Source organism: Jaculus jaculus, chromosome X (assembly GCF_020740685.1).
Source record: "Jaculus jaculus isolate mJacJac1 chromosome X, mJacJac1.mat.Y.cur, whole genome shotgun sequence".
In the NCBI taxonomy this organism is placed as follows: Eukaryota; Metazoa; Chordata; class Mammalia; order Rodentia; family Dipodidae; genus Jaculus; species Jaculus jaculus.
Window position 1 is genome coordinate 18,369,571 of NC_059125.1, and position 23,888 is coordinate 18,393,458.

The window sequence follows — 23,888 nt, forward strand, 5'->3', positions numbered from 1 at the left end:
AGATCCTCCTGCCCCTACCTTCCAAGTGCTGGGACTTCACACATACATGTCAAGCTAGCAAACAATACTTTTTAATGTAGAAAAATATATTTCATCCGGGGCAATATGTATGCTAGGCAAACTTTGCTACCAATCTACAACCTTGGCTGTATTTTATCATGTTTGATCTCTGGAATAAATGTTTATATGAGTTTTTAAAAATCTGGGCTGGAGAGATGGCTTAGCAGTTAAGCGCTTGCCTGTGAAGCCTAAGGACCCCGGTTCAAGGCTCCATTCCCCACGACCCACATTAGCCAGATCCACAAGGGGGCGCATGTGTCTGGAGTTTGTTTGCAGTGGCTGGAAGCCCTGGCAAGCCTAGTCTCCTCTCAATCTCTCTCTCTCTCTCTGCCTCTTTCTCTCTCTGTCTGTCGTTCTCAAATAAATAAATAAAAATAAACCAAAAAAATCTCCTACATAGTCTGGAATTGTAACATAAAGTAACAAAAGAACAGCAACTCAATAGACATTCTAAATTATGTGTCTAAATTATGTTTATATCCTTGCTCAAACAGTATGGCTGGCATAAAGAAAGGCCTTCCTGAGGTGGTGTGCTCATAGAATTGGGTTTGGAAGAGTAAGGAATGATATTCTGTTCTTTGAAGAAAATATAAAGCCTGGGAAAGCTGGGCATGCTGGTACATACCTTTAATTCAAGCACGTGTAAGTTTGAGGTAAAAGGCTTGCTGTGAGTTCAAGTCCAGTCTAGGCTACAAAGTGAGTTCTAGGTCAGCCTGGGTTAGAATGAGACCCCACCTTCAAAAAACAAAACAAAACAAAACAAAACAAAACAAAACAAAACAAAACAAAACAGGTCTGGAAGGTTTTCCTTTCATCTTGGAGGGGCATAGGTATCTCTGACCAGGAAGTAACCCTCATCAAACTGAATTACCTGAAGCCATTGGTACCTTTATCTAACAAATTTATGTTGTCTTTACATTAAAAAAATAGTATATTTGGTAAAAAATATGATTTCCAGTTTACTTTTTACTTTTTAAGGGTATGTTATTGTCTGCAATTTTTCTTTGCCACACTGTTTGCACAATGATGGCTTCTTTAACATGGTAATCTTCACCAAAAAAAAAAAAAAAAAAAAAAAACAGACGAAATCATTTTGAGTTTAAATGATAAAGGTGACATTAGAAGACTATTAAATCTCTAAGTAGATTATTATTATTAAATATTGAATGTTTATTTTTTTATTAGATAGAGGAAAGGAGGGAGAAAGAGAGAGAGAATGAATGGGTAGTCCAAGGCCTCTAGCCACTGCAAATGAACACCAAATATATGTGCCACCATGTGGATCTGGCTTATGTTGGATCTGGAGAATGGAACCTGGGTCATTAGGCTTCACTAGCAAGCACCTTAACCACTAAGTCAGCTCTCCATCCCAGTATATTATATTATTAATAATAATTTAGTGACACTAATAATAACATAAAGCCCTATTTATCCCAGTAAACATGTATTTGAGACCTTAATTTAACAATTTGGGACACAATAAAGTCATTAAAAGATAATGAGTACAGTAAAAATAAATCATACTTTAATATAACAGAATTTATAAAAAATGTGTATTCTCAAAGTAAATATTTATTCAGAAATATTGACTAAGGGAACATTTTTTAATAGCACTTTTCTTTGGTGTTTCAAGGTAGGGCCTCACTCTAGCTCAGGCTTACCTGGCATTCACCATGTATTCTCAATATGGTCTCAAACTCATGGTAATCCTCCTACCTCTGCCTACTGAGTGCTGGGATTAAAGGTATGTGCCACCATGCCTTGCTTGATAGTATTTTTTAATAACTAATTCATGTATTTCTTATATAAGAAAAAAATAGTTGTAAGACATTTTCTGTAGTGAATAGATGAAATGGCTCCAACAATAAAAAAAAAAAATAAAAATTTGGTGCCCTTGTAGTCTAAAATCAAGGTGCTGTCCTGATGATGACTTTCTGGCCTGCAGATGACCATCATTTTATTGTATCACCACAAATGATTTTTCCTGTCCCTCTCCTTACTATTAGGCTTTTGTCTTTTCAGATTGGAGATTCACAGTAATGAAAAACCTTACCTTTAACTAATTGCTAAAGACAAGATACATGGGCTAAGATTTCTGTTATATTTAGGGTGAGGAATTCTGCACATGAATTTGGGGGATTATGATTCAGTCTCTTAAAATTTTCCCACAATTTAAAGTGTTGTTTCATTGCTTTAAGCTATTAATGACTTTGCTTAACTTTTCCAGGAAAAAGGCTTTTCTTATACTATATGTAAATCTATTAATTTTACTGAGTGATATTATCTTTGGATCTTTGATAAATAATAGCTATACTTCCTTCTCTGTCCTCTATATTGCTTGACCTTATGAAATGCACATGGACAGCATTATTCATATCATCCCCAAAATATACTTGTAAAGCTTTATAAAACACTGAACATGAAACACTTTACTGTAGGTAATGTACTATTAAATGTCTCTTTCCTCCTCACATACACAAATACAGAGTAAACCTTAATTTTCCTTAAGGTGGCAGTGTCTCCTGTTTTGTGAAAAGCTGTTTAACTGGATATAAGCAAAATAAAATAAATGGAAATCAATAATGCATTAGCGCTGGGAAAATAGGATTTCTTTGAAATATGGAATCTAGAATCCTTTTCTACCAATAGTGCATAGAAACAAAATTACTATGCATAGAAACAAACCACAAAGAATGTTTTGTCTCCCACTTACAAAAAATATATTTGCAGTCAGAAGGTTGGATGGTTTTATGTCCCCTAGAGGAAAAGTGAACAGGAAAATATGATAAAACTGTATTTGCAGTCTCAGGATGTACAATTTTCCAAATGTACACATACTTCTCAAAAACAACTAATGTCTTTTGTTCTATATTTGTAATTCATATGGAGATGATTATTGCTATGTATTAAATTCTTTATACATATCTTTGATTTTTCATGTTAATGGTTATGCACTTAATATATACATACATAACATATAAATACATGACTTTCAAGTATACACATAAATATGTGCTTGTGTTATAGTTGTCACTATACTTAATGTCCTTCCAATTCAATTTGCAATTTACTTTTGATTTGATTTCATTTCAAATATACTTTTCAGGCATTATAGCAACAAAACCTAATCTTTCTCAGATATTACTTGTACATAAATTTATAAAGTAAGTGTAAATATAACTTTTGTCATGCAGCTTCCCACATGCCAGTAACTGAATGTTCCCTGATTGCAAATAATGGAAATAAAGGAAGGGATTCAAATATTGTCACTATAGTCTTTTTTTTTTTTTTTTTTTTGCCTAAGCCAAGTGATCCTAATTAATAGATTTATAAATTGAGGACATTTGCTATCTAATCTCATTATCTGGGACAAGTCATTAAGTATCGCATAATCTAACATGCTAACACTCTTTGATGATACATTAAATATTTAAGCCTAATGTTCAGATTGTGTCTCTGTGTCTTAAAAAGTCATATGTTCATATTTTTACATATCATGAAAACAATTAACAAACAAAACTGGCTAAAAAACAGCATAGAAAAAATTAAAACTTTATATAATTTCTACTGGCTTCTTTTCTGGCTTGCAACCAGTCAGTGGTAGGTTTCATTTCCTGCCTTATACAAAGCACATGAAGTATAATGAGATGCTTCTTTCTTCATGCAACTTGGAGGAGTATAGTAGAATCACCTCACGATGTGGTAGACTTGGCAAGTTGTGTTTGCTGAGTTGACTGCCACTTATAAAGAGATCCTAAGCTTTATTTTTTTTAATTAGAACAAAAAATCAACAATTTTTATCAAAATACACTTCTAAAATGATTGTAGAGAAATATATGAAACTTGTAAGAAAAAATAATACATGTCAACTTAGCTACAATCCTGAGACACAATGGTAGTGAAATATATAATTCTTAATTTCCTATATAAGCATCTGGGACATTATTTGTCATGCAGTTTTCCATTGATAAGATAAAAAGTTTGTATATAATTTATCCTGCCTTCATTTGAATTATTTGATTGAAAATTATGTCTATGGAGAAAGTACTCTATGATTAGAGTTGTTTTGTCAAGAATAAAACACTTTAAGGTAGCAGTGAAGATGAAATACATAATTTTATGTATTGTGGAAATGTTTGCCTCTGGGGAGAAGTATTTCTCATTTTGGATACTTTGCTAGGAAGAGAAAAATTCATTTGTGTATGAAAGTGGTGTAAAACTGTCCATCAGTTTGCCAAATGACTACAAGTTTTCTACAAGACATAGAACATATATTCAATTTGACTTATATCATCTTCTGTCTTCCAGACTTTGGCCATACTTTTAAAAAATTATCTTAAAGAAAAATTCACACAGTTGTTTTTGTCTATAACAGCAGATGTGTCCTTTTAGACAAAGGCTCTCACATATTCTATTTTTTTAGTTGCTATTATAATTGAGAAGATTTTTAAAGTATGATAAAAATAGCATGCAAGAAAATAGTTATTTTGCAATGAATAAAATATAAGTTCCTCTTAAGTAGCTACACATAAACCCGAATTAAAAATAAGTCAAATTTCATTTTATTATTATTTTTTTCCTCAGGTAACAGAAAGAAAACAACAGTTAGAGAAATGTTTGAAATTGTCACGTAAGATGAGAAAGGAAATGAATGTCTTGACAGAATGGCTGGCAGCTACTGATACAGAATTGACAAAGAGATCAGCAGTTGAAGGAATGCCGAGTAATTTGGATTCTGAAATTGCCTGGGGAAAGGTAAATCTCATATTACAGAAAGTTATGTTTACATATACGTAAACATATAATATACTAATACAATTTATAAGCAAGTATTAATGTGCAGCATTATACAATGATATCTAAGACATTGCTTAATTTTTGCTTTCAAGACCATGATATGTCCCACGGTAAGTTTTCAGAAGAGTCTATTATAACTTAAATTGGATTTGGACACAAATACAGACCCACAAACATACAGAGAACGCAAGAAAATCAGTTCAGGGATGAAACTATATCTTCTACCAAAGAGCACAGACCAACCCCACAACCATGAAAATGGCAAGAAGAGTGAATGGAACATTGATCTGGAAAGACTTTAAATATCAGCACATTGTCAACTTCATGATCACAAAAGTATCTAAAGGGGCCTGGATGGTTCTGTGACCAAAAGATATAGGAGCTCCTTTTATCCTTATAAGGAAAATTCTTGTAACTCTGACAGCCCACAAGGCATTTTTGCTGCCAAACATTTAATGTCAAATACTTATAACTTAATATATTATAGATGTCCCATTATTAAATTGCTTGAGATTATTCTCATAGAAAGAAAGTAGTGATAGTCATAAAATATTCCCATCCAAAAGTTTACCAAAACTTTTGTCATATTATAAAAATATATCTAACATACATCTCTTGATTTTTTAAAGTGAATAAATGAGTGAATGTGTTAGTTAAAATGTGTTTTACTCTAGTTCAATGCTGATTTCATATATATATATATATATATATATATATATATATATATATATATATGATTCAAAGTTGCAAAATATTAAGTGCATTATGTAAAAAGTTATAATATTAAAGTGAAAAGTAATTTTTCTTTTTATAGATGCAGACGATTAGTAGTAAAATTTTATTGCATAAAAAAAAATTGAAATAGGGCTGGAGAGATGGCTTAGCGGTTAAGTGCTTGCCTGTGAAGCCTAAGGACCCCGGTTCGAGGCTCAGTTCCCCAGGTCCCACGTTAGCCAGATGCACAAGGGGGCACACGCGTCTGGAGTTCTTTTGCAGAGGCTGGAAGCACTGGCGCGCCCATTCTCTCTCTCTCTCTCTCCCTCTATCTGTCTTTCTCTCTGTGTCTGTCGCTCTCAAATAAATAAATAAAAATTTTAAAAAAAATTGAAATAGGGCTGGAGGGATGATTTAGCAGTTAAAGGCATTTGCCTGCAAAGCCAAAGGACCCAGGTTCAATTTCCCAGGACCAACGTTAGCCAGATGCACAAGATGGCACATGTGTCTGGAGTTTGTTTGCAGTGGCTGGAGGCCCTGGTGCGCCTATTCTCCCCCTCTTGATTTCTCTCTCCCCTCTTTCTTTTTGTTAAATAAACAAACTAAAACTAAAAAAAAAAAATTAAAACTGAAATAAATTTTCTTCCTATTAATAAGAGAGCTATGATGATATGATAGTGAATTATATTTATTACGTCAGGATTAATATGAATTTGTAGTAATAAGCACCAAATCGGTGGTACACATTAAAAATTACATTGGCCTATTTTTTTCTTAACATTCAAATATATAATACATTTCTGTTTGTCTAAATTATGTCAACAATTCTATGTGTAGGTACAGGTTGGGCTATAGTAAGAAAACCCCCAAAATACAGGTTTTCAGGAACATGTATTTTTATCTAATATAAAGTTAGTAGTTTTGTTACAGGAAAACATCCATAGACTTGGGTAATATTCAACCCATCTTTGTGTAGTGTTTTTCATTTGGACACTTTGAATAAAGTTTGGTCACCACTGCTACACTTTAAATTTCACCCACATCAAGGGAGGTTATGAAGTACAGGACAACGAGTTATCTCTTAAAGGTGCATTTTAAGAGTGTCTTCCATTTATCAGCTCTTATTCCATTGAACAGAACTTTTGTAGCCTGACATACTTAACAGAACAACAGCAAAATGTGGTCTATAGTTGAGTTGACTTGTATCCTGCTGAAATGATCCAATAAAAAAATGAGTACAGAGAGGATGCACACTCATTAGAAAGAATTACCTTTCTTAAAGCAGTTCATTCCTGTGTTTTACGTAATTAAAGGTGCTAAAAATGCCCACATAATTTGCCAGTATAAAAATGGGTCATGGGCTGGAGAGATGGCTTAGCGGTTAAGCACTTGCCTGTGAAGCCTAAGGACCCCGGTTCGAGGCTCGGTTCCCCAGGTCCCACGTTAGCCAGATGCACAAGCGGGCGCACGCGTCTGGAGTTCGTTTGCAGAGGCTGGAAGTCCTGGCGCCCCCATTCTCTCTCTCTCCCTCTATCTGTCTTTCTCTCTGTGTCTGTTGCTCTCAAATAAATAAATAAATAAATAAAAGGGTCTTTCTTTGACTTTTAGGATTAGTCATCAGAAACACAATCAAATATGTACAAATCTGTCAGCAATCTTCCTAGCAGCCTGATGTATTTGTGTATGAAATGCTTTACCAAAAGCTCATGTGTGGAAGTCTTGGTTTCTGGTTGGTTGCACTATTTAGGGGTGATTAGATCATGAAGGCACACTAATGTATCAATGGGTTAATCTAGCAGATGGGGTACGTTTGTAGGAAGTAGATCTATTTAGATTCCCTACCTCTTTTATTTATCTTATCCCTGGTTTCCATGAAATAAACTTTTCCCCCACTATTAACTTCTCTCATGGTTTTTATTTTTTTTTTATTTTATTTTCTTGCATGGCAACAAATCTTAAAGCAATGCAGTAATCCAAGCATGGGCTATTACCTATGAGGTCAAAGCCAAAAATAAATCCTTATTCCATTAAGTTGTTTATCTCTGGTATAAAACACATTTAAAATAGATAGGATAAAAGAATACTAAAGTTCATTTGAAAATGAATAGTCATCTGATCAAATGTTCCCATTTTATAGATGAGAATAAGTATGTCTTATTAAATCACAATGCTATAAGTAAGGTTTTTTAATAGTTACACAGCATAATAATAATAATAATAATAATAAGTTCTAAGTTTCTAAATGAAATTTATTAGTTTGATATAAACAAATCATGTCTGAATATTCCATTAATGCCCCAAATGGTTCAGCATATGAATTGAGTATGAACATATTGCTATAAGAAAGTACCTGTACAACTGTACAAAAGTTTACTTCTGTTTCTCATTATATTTAGAAAATACAAGTTCTAGCAAAGTTTAATATGTATGATTTTCTTATTGAACCACTAGCAGCTTTCATTGATTTCTAATTTAGTGCCATTAATCAAAATTTCTGAGTCAGTTAAATCATTCAGCTCAATTAAACTTTGTTAATTTTCATGGTACCATTTAAATGATAAAATAATCAAATATGACTCCTTTACAAAATATTTATTCCTCCCATACTATATTATAACCATTAGCTTAAAAAATAGTTTTGATTCATTTGCAAGCAGATAGAGAGAGGGGGGATAGAGAGAATGAATGGGTGTAGTAGGAAGTCTTGCCACTGCAAATAAACTACAAATGCATGTGGTGCTCTGTGCATCTGGCTTAATGTAGGTATGGAAGAATCAAACTTGGGCCAGTAGGCTTTGTATGGAAGTATATTTAACCGCTGAGCCATCTCCACCAGCCAAACCTTCAGATTTTTAAATAATTTATATCTACCAGGTTTTTTTTTTTTTGGAAAATTGACAGATTATTTGTACAAATGTACTCTTAGTCCAAAAGTTATCTAAAAGAATTACTACACAGAAAATATTGCATCCTAGTTAGCACATTAAAAACACAAGATAATTAATGTTTAAAGTTGCCTATGTAACTATTTTACCTTTCACACTTCTTACAGATAATTTGTTTTATACAATTCAATGTCAGAAAGAAAAAAAAAAATAAGCTTCCTCAATAACCCTTTTGTTACCCTTTCCCTTCTAAAATGTAATGACTGTTACTCAATAAAACCTAACAACAGAAAATATATATATATTTGGTCAGTGGCTGGAAACATTAGCTGCATGTATACCAATGCCTAGAGCCCATCCCAGAGCTCCTGATTCTATTGGTCTTTTTAGGTGTAGCCAGTAAATACAAGAGATATGAATCACTAGAAAATGTCATTTATATAAGATTCATGCATTTCATGTAGCCTAACGGGATCAACATCCAGATAAGACAGCCATACTCCATATATTTTAAACAGTCACCTTTAATAGTTTAAAGAAGTCTAGTTTCTACTACAAGATTATATGGATAATTGCCTCAACTCATCATTCCAATTAGTGATAAAACTATGAGAACTATTACTTATTTCTACAGTCTGTTACAGTATCATTCCCATGAAAAATATGTATTTTTAAGAGACAGCACAGTAATTTATGTGTGAAGTGAAATATCACTAGCAGATCATTAACTTGGTACAATGAATGCAGCAACCAGCTGTTATTTAGAAAATAGAACATCTGTTAAATGCCACTAAAGTCACTATTCATTGTCATTATAGTTATAGCTTTAATTTCTATTCTGTAAATTATGCATTTTATGAAAATCTTCTTTAATAGAGAATACATTGTAAATAAAAAGTCAATATTCATTGTGATAAAACCCACTTCTTAATGTTTTACATATTTCTTAATTTATCATTTTCTTATTCCATCACATTAGCCTAATAGTAAAATATGCTGCAAACCTCTAGCCATGGTAGAATGTTTGAACTCAAAACAGCAGTTAGCATATTAGATTGTGTGATATACAAATGATTTCATCACAGCATTGAGGAATAATAAATACATATACTAAAACAAATATTAATTGTATACTTTGCCTAAAATTTCAACATCTCAATATGTGATAAATATACATCTTATAATTTAGATAATAAGGTTATTTGTTTAACTTCTTCCAATGAAAATATAATGTAGGGAAAGGGGGAAAACACTCTTTCTCAATGACTAGAAATACTATCTGAAATAGTTACATATAGTAACAGGCTCCAGAACTCACTCAGTTATGGTACATTAAAAAATTGACACTTTCATACATGTATATCTTCCATTTTGATCTCACTCCCATTATTTACCCTCTCTAATCTCCTTCTTGTCATCAGAAATCCTTCTTCCTATTTAATCTCTATCCTATTTCATGCCTTGTTTTCATTGTTTTGACCCACTGAGTTAACTTAGGGTTGCTTGCATGATCATGGGTGGGGCTCTTCATCTCCAAGCAATCCACATTTTCCACAAGCTACTCTGAGAGGAATGGACCGTCAAGAGTACCTCTCTCATTCATGATGAAACACGGACAGATCAGTAGTGTGTAGGAGGGCACATTCACTGTGACTTCATGAGTACAACAGTTATGTTGTATCCAGAGCACAGAATTCTGAAGTCCTCCTTCCCCTTCCTTCTGCTTCATCCTCTGTGAGTTTTCCTGAGCCTTAGAAGGTATAGGTTAGATAATATATGCAGGGCTGAAAACACAGTAATCCCTTATTCTTGGTAACGTTGCCAACTACACATTTCTACATTAACCTCTGCCCTTTGCATAAAGAAACTTCAATGCTTGAGGGGGCAAGCAGTACCAATCCCTAGGAACAAACAGATAATTAGAAGGCATTTTGACACACTGCCCAGTGAGTATAACTACATTATTAGGATCCCTCTTTGTGCCTGAGTCCACAGCCATAGACTTTTGTCCAAATTTACAGGATCAGGCATGATTCCCCTTTTGTGGAACTGGCCTTGAATCCAATCTAAGAGCAATATGTTAATCCCATAACTCTCTTGCCATTATTATGCCAGTGGTCACATGTTAACTTGTAGATCTGTTGTAACATATACAAAACCCACAGCTGGATTTATGGCTTTTCTTTTCTAGCACCTTGCAAAGCAGCTTCAGGACGTAGGAATTTTATAGCTGTGTCCCAGCTTGGTTTCTAGGATAAGGTGATATTTTATGATACTTTTTCTAAAACTGTTACTTAATTCTTCATTCTTCTTAGAAGAAACCTGTGTACAATATATGTAATATTTAAAATAAATAAAAGTTCAACAGTGTCTGGAAAAAGAACATGTCAACAAGAGTATTATGATAAGTATTTAAATAAAAGTGAGGCTACATAAAGCTGAAGTCTAACTTCCCCTATGGAGAGCACCAAAGAAATGTTTTAAATTATACAGATAATACTAGGACTTCATGTCCAAAAGGTATCCTGAAAATCTGACAAGTAATATCCCTTCAAAATTATTTAAAATATATTAACCTTGCAAAAATATGAGATTGAAGTAGAGTTAGGGAGATTTTCATAGCCACATGAGCTTTGCTTTCTACCCCTGGAGGAAAATAGCTATTTCTGTATGTTTCTAAGGCACCAAGTCTACCCTCTTGATGACTTTGATAGATACAGTGAAGGAGGAAGAAAATTGGGGCTGAAGAGATGGTTTTAGCAGTTAAGTGCAATTCTTGCACAAGTATGAGGAAGAGAGAACTCCGAAGTTCAAATCTCCAGATGCCGCATAAACAGCTAGGTATGTCCATGCACAGTAGTGATTCCAGTCCTGCAGGGGAGAAGAGATCTGAGAAACATATATCTGCAACAGCTGAAAACAGGAAAGACACTACATCTCTACAAAAGACCTGGTATAAAAGCAATGTGTGATATACAACATTCCACCTTGGCCAACATACACATACACACACACATTCACATACAAACGCACCACACATACAAGACACACAAAAAAATTGAGGAAATAATCAGGAACTGATGGTGCAAGTTTTTGCAGTTTATTGCTACATCAAAAAATGAGTTGACGAGAGCCGGGCGTGGTGGCGCACGCCTTTAATCCCAGCACTTGGGAGGCAGAGGTAGGAGGAGCACATGAGTTCGAGGCCACCCTGAGACTACATAGTGAATTCCAGGTCAGCCTGGGCTAGAGTGAGACCCTACCTCAAAAAACCAAAAAAAAAAAAAAAAAAAAAAAAAAAAAAAAAAAAAAAAAAAAAAAGAGTTGATGGACTGATTACTGAATCCTAAATAAAGTGTATTACTTAAAATTTAAATTTTCTATCATCAACTTCACTAGCAAATATGAGGAGTCAGCCACAGTGCATTTTCATTCTTACCATGAACACATGTGTGTTTTTATAGGAAGAAATTAGTTTGTTCTATCCATTTGCTAGGAAATAGGCAGCAAATTTATTTGGAACCATCAAAGTTAGTTAGAAATATTTCAAGAATTTATTGTGAAGCTACCAATCATTACTACTTAACACATCAAAAATAATATGAATATTTTAGGTGTCAGAGTAATGTATGTGTAAAATGAATGGTATTCATGATAAACATTTTGATACATTGTGACACCTCTTAATATCAGGGTATAGTTCTCATTTAGTTGCTACTGTAATAAAAGTGGACTTGTAATCCTCTTATTACATCAAAATATAGCATCATCTATGCAATCATACTTTTCTTCAGCCTTAAATTCAACCATAGGACCTGACATATTATTGAATGTAGGGATAAGAAATGAGATCTCCTGGGCTGGGGAGATGGTTCAGTAGTTAATGCTTTCTCTAAAAGCTTGCTTTCAAAGCTTGAAGGCCTGGATTCACTTTCCCAGTGCACATGTAAAGCCAAATGTACATAGTGGCACATATTATCTGGAGTTCTATTTGCACTGGCAGAAGTCTCTGGTTCTTCCATACTCAGTCTGTCTCTTTCTTTCTCTCTGTCGCTTTCTCTCAAATAAATAAATAAAAACAGTGAATAAATGAGATCTCTTGTCTCACACAAATATCTTTCTCTTTCTGTCGACCACTTCTGTTGCTCTTTGCGCAGAACTTACTTTGGCTCTGCAGATGAACTTATTCAGCTTTATTATTGCTGTCACTTTGTCACTTTGTCATTTTGTCTTCCTTTGACTTCGGCTTTGTCTGATAAAGACTCCATTTGAAAAAAAGTTTTTTAGCTTGTGTTCTATCTGCAATTTTAGTAATTACCAGTTTATTTTTTTGAGAAGAAATATTTTGAGGAGCTGACTCCTCTTCCTGTGAATGTCTAACAGACTGGTGTTTATACTAGAAAAGAATAGTATCAGATGCAATCGTGAAAACACAAGGTAATTATGCAGTTAGTAATACTATGTCTCATATAGGGTGATATAGGTAGAACAAATAAAAACATTTGTACTATGCTCATTTTCTTAAGTTCTATGCATTTTTCTCATATTAAATCTGTTTGTTTCATGTTCCTGAAAATTAAGTTTTGGGAAATGTTGGTACTCTTAAATGAATTTTTACCTTGAGATACTCAGATACAATTGAGTATATGAACTCTCATTGGGGAAAAAAAAATCTCTATTTTTCACTCATAATAGAAATAGAACATTTTTTGAGGGGGATTTTTTAGGATAGGATCTCATTCTAACCCAGGCTAACCTGGAATTCACTATGTCTGCCGATAAAATTGAGTTTATGAACTCTCATTGGAAAAAGCCTTTACTTTTCATAACGAAAATTGCACTTTTTGGCTTTTCAAGATAGGGTCCTCCTAACTTAATCTCCCAAGTGACGGGATGGATGGTGTATACCACCACACCTAGGTAAATTACACTTTATTTATTTATTTATTTATTGGTTTGTTTTTTGAGGTAGGGTCACACTCTATCTCAGACTGACCTGGAATTCACCATGTAATCTCAGGGTGGCCTTGAACTCACGGCAATCCTCCTACCTCTGCCTCCCGAGTGCTGGGATTAAAGGCATGTGCCACCATCCCCAGCTTTAAATTACACATTTTAAAAAGTATTTTAATTATTTATTTGCAAGTTTGTGTGTGTGTGTGTGTGTGTGTGTGTGTGTGTGTGTGTGTGTGTGTGCGAGAGAGAGAGAGAGAGAGAGAGAGAGAGAGAGAGAGAGAGAGAGAGAGGGAGGGAGAATGGGCACACCAGGGTTCACCCATTGCAAATTAACTCCATGTGGATACACTACTTTGTGCATGGGTCCTAGAGAATTGAATTCCAGTCATTAGGCTTTTTAGGCAAGTAACCACCAAGCAATCTCTCCAGCCACAAAAGTAAACATTTTTAATTGCAAATGTAAGCAACAGATATCAATAGCAGTTCATGTGAATTTGTTATCAACGGAAAAATGACAAAGATATGATTTATCCTTTGAATTCACTTCAATATAGAAGTTATAGTTAACATTTTTTAACTCCTAATGCTATCTAGATATTCGTAGTTAACTTGTTAAAAGTGTGAATTATATCACATAACTAAAAAGTACATTACATTAATTTCAGTATAACTGGTTTCACTTAAAATCCTGTATATTATAATTTAAGGTCTTAAAAGGGTTCTTAAGCTTGCAAGTATTGAGCGAAGCTGACTATGCCTGCTGTAGAAATACAATAGTACCATAATTGTTGATTTTTCTAAAGGCACTTCTTTATTTGTACATGAAATTTAAGTGTTTGCTTTTATCTGATACATGTATAAAGTAAATAAAATAATTATAAATGTTGTATGATTATTAAACACATATATAATAAGTAACTACTCAATCAATATTTACATATAAATATTGTCCTGTATAATCAGTAATGAGGCTCCTATGTATGTGTGTTTTTATAGTTCATGAACACATGGTTGTATATTTAAAACAAAATGATATATTTATAGAAATGGAACACAAATTTCATTAATAAGTGTTAAATGTTAACAGTAAAATATGCTGCTTGAGGGCTGGAGAGATGGCTTAGCCGTTAAGGCACTTGACTGCAAAGCCTAAGAACTCCTGATCAAAACTCCAGGTTCCACGTAGCTAGTGATGCAAGCATGCAATGTCACAATTGTGCCACCAGGGGGAGAAAGCATCTGGCGTTAGTTCGCAGCATCTAAAAGTTCTGGCACACCCATTCTCTCTTTCTAAAATAATAATAATAATAATAAAATACTGAAAACACAATGCTGCCTGAATCTTAATGCTATCATTGTTCCAGGCTACTCAGAAAGAGATTGAGAAACAGAAGGTTCATTTGAAGAGTATCACAGAGCTAGGAGAAGCCTTGAAAACGGTGTTGGGTAAGAAGGAGACCTTGGTGGAAGATAAACTCAGTCTTCTGAATAGTAACTGGATAGCTGTCACCTCACGAGCAGAAGAATGGCTAAATCTTTTGCTGGTAAGTAAAAAAAAAATAAAAGGAAGCTTTTTCACATCTCTATGTCATAAAAAAAATAATCTAGTAAGTGTAGATGTGTTTGAAAATTTTCCCACTTCACATTTTAATACGTTCTAAGAGGTATTTATATACTTGTGCTTATTACATATGGATAACCCATTTTAACATAATTTGAATAATAATATAGTTGTGTATTTTTAGAACTTTAGAGAGTAGGAAATATCCTTTCAGAAGGTTGTCTAAGCAATAACATCATGTTCTGTTTCTGTACAATTAAGGAATACCAGAAACACATGGATAACTTTGACCAGAATATAGATCACATCACAAAGTGGATTGTGCAGGCTGATGCCCTTTTGGATGAATCTGAGAAAAAGAAACCACAACAAAAAGAAGACATTCTTAAGGTAGCAAACAAAATCTTGTGAGAAGTAACTTTCAAACTGTACAACAGTCAGTTCAATCATCTGTTTGTCCTAGAAACTACCAAGTACATCTTAACAAGTAAAACAGTTCATGTATCCTCCTTCTCTCCCTTCCTCCCGTTTGTCCTACCATTCTTTCTTCATTTTTTCTTACTGTCTCATTTTGAATGGGAATTTATAACATTGTAGATTTCTATAATTTGGATATCTTTCCAAACTCATCTATAAGACTCCCACTCTCAAACTTTGTTTAGTAAGGAATGTAATAATTTATTGTGCTATCATATTGCAAAGTCATACTTATTTTAATGACAACATTGTATTCTTGTGCCTAACATAAATACAATTCTGTGCAAATATATGCAGCCCAGTTGAAAGTAAATTATTTGAGTATTTTGCCAATGTATTATACCTGTATTAGATACATTGTTTATCTTATTAAAAAATCAAAAATACCTTGAAAACAAAACAAAAAAAAACCTAAAAGTGTTTCAAAAGTCCCAATTTTTGAGTACTTACATTATGCCACAGTGGAAAATTATAAACCATAAAACTTAGTTTCATAATCACAACTGCTTTAAATTATTGCAAATTATGTTAAAGCTAAATATATAGCTGCATTGGAAATATAACTTATTTTTGGTTTAGATTTGGATCACATTCCCAGTATCTTATTGTTCATATTCAGATATTGCAAAATCCAAAAGATCCCAAATGTAAAACAATTTTGAACCCAAGCATATTGAATAAGTGATACTCTACTTATTGCTTATTACAAAGGACTTATGTAAACTAATGGGGTTTTTTTTGTTTGTTTGTTGTTTTTTTTTTTTTGTTTGTTTTTCGAGGTAGGGTCTCACTCTGGCTCAGGCTGACCTGGAATTCACTATGTAGTCTCAGGGTGGCCTTGAACTCTCTGCGATCCTCCTACCTCTGCCTCCTGAGTGCTGGGATTAAAGGCGTGCACCACCACGCCCGGCTCAAAACTAAAGTTTTATAATTTCATGCACATGAAAACATAGGCCCAAGCTTTCTCCTTATTTAAAACTGTTATTCTGATTAGTCTTTCCTTGAAAATGTGGACCCTAGGAAAGGATATGTGGAATAATGTGAAATATATACTGATACTTTGTCTCTGTTTGAAGCCATATTTGTCCCAAATTAAATTGGAGGATTGATATTTTATAAATCTTATGTAAATTAATAATTCCTTATTTTGCGCTGTAATTTTCAGTGTACATTCAAAAGTGCCAGGAAACAGCAGAAAAATGTCCTTCAGCTACCTTCCCTCCTAAGCATGTTTATAGAAAATATTTAATTTGTTTACTTGAGGGGGCACGTAGAGAGAGAGAATGGGCATATCAGGGCCTCTAGCCACTGCAAACAAAGTCCAGAGGCATGTGCCACTTTGTGCATCTGGTTTACATAGGTTCTGGCGAGTCTTTAGGCTATGCAGTCAAGCATCTTAACTGCTAAGCCATCTTTCCAGACCTCCTGAGCACATTTATGAGTTGCAGTACAAATATTAAATTCAATTAAGATAAGATGAAATAAGACTGAATATAAAATAATTTGATTGTTATAAGAAAGATGAAGTCACATAGCAGTGAACTCAGGAAACCATGGTCCTTCCTCAGATGAAACAAATTAAATACATTCATAGGCATGCATACTGACCAGAATATAGGTTTGGAAATTAGTTTTGTTCCTCTCATTCTACACTTTGGCATATTTCTACCTTCTCCATATGCCCATCCCTCCCTTCTTTCATCCCTTCTTCAAACTCTCCCTCTTTTCTCTCTCTCTTTCTCCCTCTCTCCCCCCTGTCTGTATTTTCCCTTATTCTATGTTAAAGTCAGTTACTAACTTCAAGCCCTGTTTCTTGCTCGTGGAATATAGCACTTGAAGGCTGAAATGAATGACATCCACTCAAAGGTGGACTCCACACGTGACCAAGCAGCAACCTTAATGGCAAACCGTGGTGACCACTGCAGGAAAATAATAGAGCCCAAAATCTCAGAGCTCAACCATCGATTTGCAGCAATTTCTCACAGAATTAAGACTGGAAAGGTAGGAAGATCTACTCCAAGGTGGAAACTTGTGCTAAATGATCTCTTGAAAAGGTTGTGCAGTTCTCTGAAAGGGACAAGAAACACCCACAACAAGGCTTTCAAAAAGAAAATGAAGGCCAACAAGGCCAAAATGTAGTTAAGGAAATATTACAACTGACTATCATGGGAGATCTGTCTCTCTCCCCCTCTCCCTCTTTCTCTCTCTCTCTTTCTCTTCTACACATTTTTTTTCCTGCCACAGCTAATCTAAACTGCATTCTGCAATGGTTTACATTTGCACTTTCAGAGAGCCACCTACATCAAAATAACAGACCTCATTTCAGGCCAAAATAAAAAAAAAATGACATCTATCTAAAGAAAACATCACTGTTATATTTTGCTAAATACAATATTGCTTGTGTGTAATGCATATAAACTATCCAAAGTGTGGTCTTGCATGTCACCTGCATGAACTGGGGTGTTTGTACCTCTTTACCTATTGTATACATATGTATATGTAACTAGATAACTTGCTTGGGCTAATGGAAAGCACTGTGAACAAAAGTCCATTAGGCTGTAATGAAATGCTCAAGCCATACAAACAAATGATTGCACAACTCACATATCCTATTTTTAGTATTATATACTATTAATATTTATCATATTTAATTAAGAAAAATAGGATGTGGTACTTTTGCACAATATACTTTATTATTTGTATAATAATGAATGGAGAGGAAAATCATATGTTATTAATAGTTTCCAAACATATGTTTATCTAATGTAATTTGAAATATTTGAAAATATGTTTTTCTAATGTAGCTTGAAACATTTCTAAAATATATTTGTGTAATGTGGTTTGAAGCATATTGCATGAGATATGTTCAAATATAAAAGTATGTGTAAAAGAAACAAATTTTGGTAATATTGTTAGCTGACAGAAATAATTTCAAAGAAAAAAAATTAATGAAATATGTGTGAAAAAATAAAATTCAAAAGGACAAATAAGTATTAATTTTAAAGAATCAGAAGAATCAGACTATAATTGTCATCAATGTAGACACGTAATGATATCATGCCTATTTTCAAATTACTCCACTTCCCATGATATTTGCATGAGTCCTGATATACGTGATATACATAAGTATGCTTCAAACTATATGAAGTATATCAGAAATTTACATGACATGCATATTAACCATTAATACCTTTCAATATCACCTTCCCAGAGTGTGCAATTCCTATAGGTGTTTACATTTTGTTTTTCGTGTATAGGTGTTCTTCAAGTATTTGCTCTGTGAATTAAAAAGATAATTGCTTTTACTTCTGGCTATAGCTATGTCTTAAGATAAATCCTAAATAACAAAGGGACTTTTATTTTAATCATGTACAGTGCATTACCAAGTTTTATATTCTTCTCATACCATGTAGACAATTTTATTTTTTTCTGCTATAAGATATTAAGAGAAACATGGTATCATTATGTTATAACACTGTGACTCACAGATGCTACATTGAACAGTGAGGGGAATTTATACTCCACCATAGATTTGACAGACTGATCTAAGACAAATTTGTGACCAAAATACTGAGTTTTTGATCCATATTGTGCCTGAATTTATTAACATTAATTTGGAATTTAGGCATCAAGAGAGAAAGTCAAAAACATTTTATTTCTTCTTCAAATCAAGGCATAATATTTCAAATGAATTATTTCAGTTACATACTAATTGATTAAATAATCCATGTTTGACTTTACAAAGTTTTCCTATTTTTTTTCTTATTTAGGAAAAAATTACTAGCTGTAGTATTATCCCTAGGTTGGGGTTTTACAAGACTGTTATGCTTTGCAATAATGTTAAAATAAAAAAAAAACATAGATAAAGTCTATTTGACTATTTTCTAAACTACTCATTGCACCAATGAATGATAGATAGTGAGCTTCCATTTTACAAGAGAATGCACAGATATAAGGATGTAATTCTACTTATGTAAGAACTATCTGTTTACAAGCTCAGAATCCCATACAATGTAGTCAAAAATATGCTTTTTTATTGTCAAACCTTGAAAAATATTTTCAATTATGGGTGAGGTAATTCTAGCAGATAACAAGACTTAAAAAACTTACCTGCACATCTGACTTTGTTAGCACTTGAAAGATATATCTGTTTGATTGTATGATAAGACACTACTCTTGAATATGTACTTTTAAAATAGGCAATTAGACTTAACCCCAACAAATAGTTATTTACATTTGATTGTGAAAAGGTAAAATAGCAGAGTTACTAGTTGGGCATGAATTATGTTATTTTATATTGTTTACTTCTGATGACTGAATGCAAGATTTATATGCTTTCCCCATACAATATGGTGTTAAATATCTGAGTTAGATCAGTTCAAGGTTTCCTGTCCCTTTGAAAATGGCAAATATTTATCTTTAGTAGGAAAATGATATTTCTTCCTTTATATCTGATTTTTCTTGTGGAGTTAATATCTGGAATTTTTTGGTGGCACTTGACCTCAAAACCAAGCTACTTAGGCTTCACGTATGAGTAGATTGTTTGAGAATATGACTATTACATGCTTGGTTCTAAAGACAGGTTTCATAGAGGCAATAATCTGGGGTAAAACTATACAAATAAAGGAAGCATTAAAGTATGTTGGAACTCTATAGGTGGTTGATTATGAACTCAATGAAAAACATGTTTTTTAGGATATCTTTTGAAAGTCAACTACAAAGATCAAAATATACTGACCACTCACTGGCAGCTACTCCATTTACTATTCAATGAAAAATAAAATATTGTCTCTGACAATATATATATATATTATTTTGCCTCTGACAGAAAGCCCATCACAAGAAATTCAAAAGCGCCCCCCCCCCAAAAAAAAAAAAAACTAGCACTAGTTGATATTTGCTGAAGTCTTAGTGAAGATAAATTAATTTAAGAAACACATTTAGGAAACTTATTGTTTTATAAAGATATAAAATGGTTAAATAGATTACTTATGGGAGATATATTGTGGCCAAATCTTGAGGACAAAAACTGATGAAAAACTAAGAAAAAAGACTTCTCTTTTTGACTCATTGCTGGAATGAACTAAAGCTAAAATGACAGATATGTCTTTACTATTTCCATGACAAAGACCAGCCCAAAAAAATCAAATGGACTCACTTAAGAAGTACTAGAATTTAGCCTTTAAAATATTGCCTCTTTTTATCTCATTTTGATGACTCAAGTATCAAATTTGAAATGTCTTTACCTTTTCTAATCTGCATGAAATCAGTGCAAAGAAATGGAGTATGTCAGAATTATAAATATCCACCAAATACTATTTAAGAGCCTTCGGTAAAGTTGATGAAATCAAAGAAAAGTGATACCTTGTCTCAGCTTATTTTGCTTTAGGGGATCTGTGCATGTTGTTATGGTCTTACAGAAAGGGAATGCTATCAGAATCTGCAAGTCCTATGAAACAAACACTTAGAAGAGAAATTAGAATAACAAAAATAAATATTTGAGTTCTGTTGCTTAGGACAATTCTTCTCCTCCTCATTTGCATAGAAGCCAAACTGGGAAGAGGGCTAGCATTTGGAGGGATGAGAGTTGAGGTGGATCTTAAGTGACTAATAAAACTATGGTTGGAGAAAGGGAGAGAGCTTGATGAATTTTAGCCTATGCTATTTTCAGGTAACAATATGTGGTCCCAAAGAGACTGTTACTAGGAAATATATGATGGATTTGAATTTACAACTTTCTGGTAAATGGTGGCACAATATATGTTCATGAATACTGGGTTGAGGTTCTTTACAAATGGTGTTTGGTTTTAGAAGTCCTTCCAGATACTTGAAGAGCATAACACTTTTTACTAAATCTATGAAAAAGCTCATATACAGAATAATTAATTACAGAATGATTCAGATTGCTTATGGAATAATAGGCAAGGAGCATGAAGCATGGTTGTGGATGTTAACACTGAAGAGCATGGTCAGACAGTGTGAAGAGACTTGACACAAGATTAGTAGGCCATACTTACTTCAGTATACAGCACAATTTTCCAGATACCTTTCTTTCTTGGACTATTGAAAGATTAGCCCAGTTGTGTTTGTGTGGAGAGTTAAGCTAGGGAAACTAATTAGGGAACTAGGGCTGTCAGTATGTGTAAAAAGAATTGTTTTGTGGTTCAAAACAAATTTACAGTTTATAGTGAGTTACAAGAAAACTAATGAGAAAGCCAGTGGATTTTCCATAAAATATATAATGTAACACACACACACACACACACACACACACACACACACACACACATGCTTGGTGTAACTGTCTTAAATTATTATCTATTTGGAACATTTATGAGTAATAGTTTAGACAACAATTTTGTATCTCTTAAATGAGTGTGAAATAGATAATGAAATTTATATGACCTAGAATGTAAAATTAACACTTATTAGATTTGATAACTATAATTAAAATCCAAATTTTTATGAACAGTTTTATTAACATGAATTGATTTTTCCACCTTTGCAATCTTTTTCTAATAATGTTCTAATTTTACACCCTTCCAGACAGACAAGGCCCAGTTCATATCCTACTACAGATATTTGTCTCAATAAATATTATTTTTAGGAACTTCTTCTACAAACAAAACTTAAAAACAAGAGATGAAGCCCATAGTAAAATTCTATAAATACTGAATAATATATAATTTACAATTATTATGCTCAGGTGTAGTTACAGAGTAATACATCAAATAATGCACACAATGATTTAATTTGAATAGGAAAGACATTAATTTGTCTACACAATTGCTATACTAGCTATTGCTGTAGTAGAGTTAATTAAATTGAAATTTTGGTTATAAATCTGTTGCAACTATATAAAATATTTTGAAAGATGGTATTTACTTGAATTCAGTGAGCACTGTCTTCTAGACACTTTTAGATAGACCAAACTTGATCTTCTTTTTTTTTAAATTTTTATTTATTTGAGAGTGACAGACACAGAGAGAAAGACAGATAGAGGGAAAGAGAGAGAATGGGCGCGTCAGGGCTTCCAGCCTCTGCAAACGAACTCCAGATGCGTGCACCCCCTTGTGCATCTGGCTAACGTGGGACCTGGGGAACCGAGCCTCGAACCGGGGTCCTTAGGCTTCACAGGCAAGTGCTTAACCGCTAAGCCATCTCTCCAGCCCAAAACTTGATCTTCTTAACATGACATTTAGATTAAAGGTGATTGCCAATTGTGCTTCTTTTCTAGTCAGCATTATCAGATCCAAAAGAAATCATTCTTTTTTTTTTTTTTTTTTTTTTTTTTTTTTGGTTTTTCGAGGTAGGGTCTCACTCTGGTCCAGGTTGACCTGGAATTAACTCTGTAGTCTCAGGGTGGCCTCGAACTCATGGCAATCCTCCTACCTCTGCCTCCCAAGTGCTGGGATTAAAGGCATGCGCCACCATGCCCGGCAAGAAATCATTCTTTATATTCCATTCCATTAGATTTTGAACTATGTGAGAAAGCAGCAGTAAAATTTCCATGTTCTCACAATTGTATGGCCCAATTCAAAATTTTTAGGTTTCAGTTCATTGTTTAGATTACTCCAGTGTTCTGATTCCGGGCATAATTACTACTTCTTGTAAGGTCAATCAGCTTGTGTGATTTATCAATGATGTTCTAAAAGAAACATTAATTTCATTTCAAACGGTACTCCAACTATATATTTTGTAGTACTTTGTTAGCTTAGTAGGTAGAATGTCAGTCTCATAAAAAAATTATTTGTACACACATGTGTGCACCAGAATGTCTTGCTGATGTAAATGAATGTCTATCTACCTTAACAAATAATGGCTATGGTACTGAAGCTTGGACAAGCCACCATTGCAGGAAAGTCCAGAATCTACTTAACCATTCTCCCAGCCACTCCACTGTAGTTCATATTAACCAAAAGCGGGACTATGGAGGATAAGAGAAAGAAACAAAAAGAAGAAAGTAAAACAAAAAGATCCAGACAGAGAATTAAAATACAACATTTTCCAAAGTGACTTTTTATATTTATGTCACCAAAAAATATATTTTATCTCAATCCTTTCCTATTTCATTTATTTATTTATTTATTGGTTTTTCGAAATAGGGTCTCACTCTAGCTCAGGCTGACCTGGAATTTACTATGTAGTCTTAGGGTGGCCTTGAACTCATGGTGATCCTCCTACCTCTGCGACCCGAGTGCTGAGATTAAAGGTGTGTGCCACCATGCCGGGCTGTCCTATTTCATTTTATATTACTTGCATAACCTTTAATTAAAGAAGAATTCAGGGTTCACTTTTAAAAAAGTAGCCAGAAGTCTAATTCTTGAAGTATCAACAGGTCTTCTGGAAACAGCATGCATTTTTATTCTGTTCTGAAGTGTGAAAATTATTTCAAATAAAAATCAATAGAGATGTATTGGAGGCTGTTTCATCATTAG

At 33.6% G+C, this 23,888-nt stretch overlaps 1 protein-coding gene across 1 annotated transcript in view; it reads left to right on the top strand.

The window, feature by feature from the left end:
• Dmd (dystrophin) overlaps positions 1–23,888 on the top strand; it is a 2,157,654-nt gene that overhangs the window by 882,526 nt on the left and 1,251,240 nt on the right. The window contains exons 35-38 of the mRNA XM_045140973.1: positions 4,645–4,815; positions 14,777–14,956; positions 15,235–15,363; positions 17,281–17,451. Coding sequence (XP_044996908.1) covers positions 4,645–4,815; positions 14,777–14,956; positions 15,235–15,363; positions 17,281–17,451 — 651 coding nt within the window. The remainder of the gene's footprint in view (positions 1–4,644; positions 4,816–14,776; positions 14,957–15,234; positions 15,364–17,280; positions 17,452–23,888) is intronic.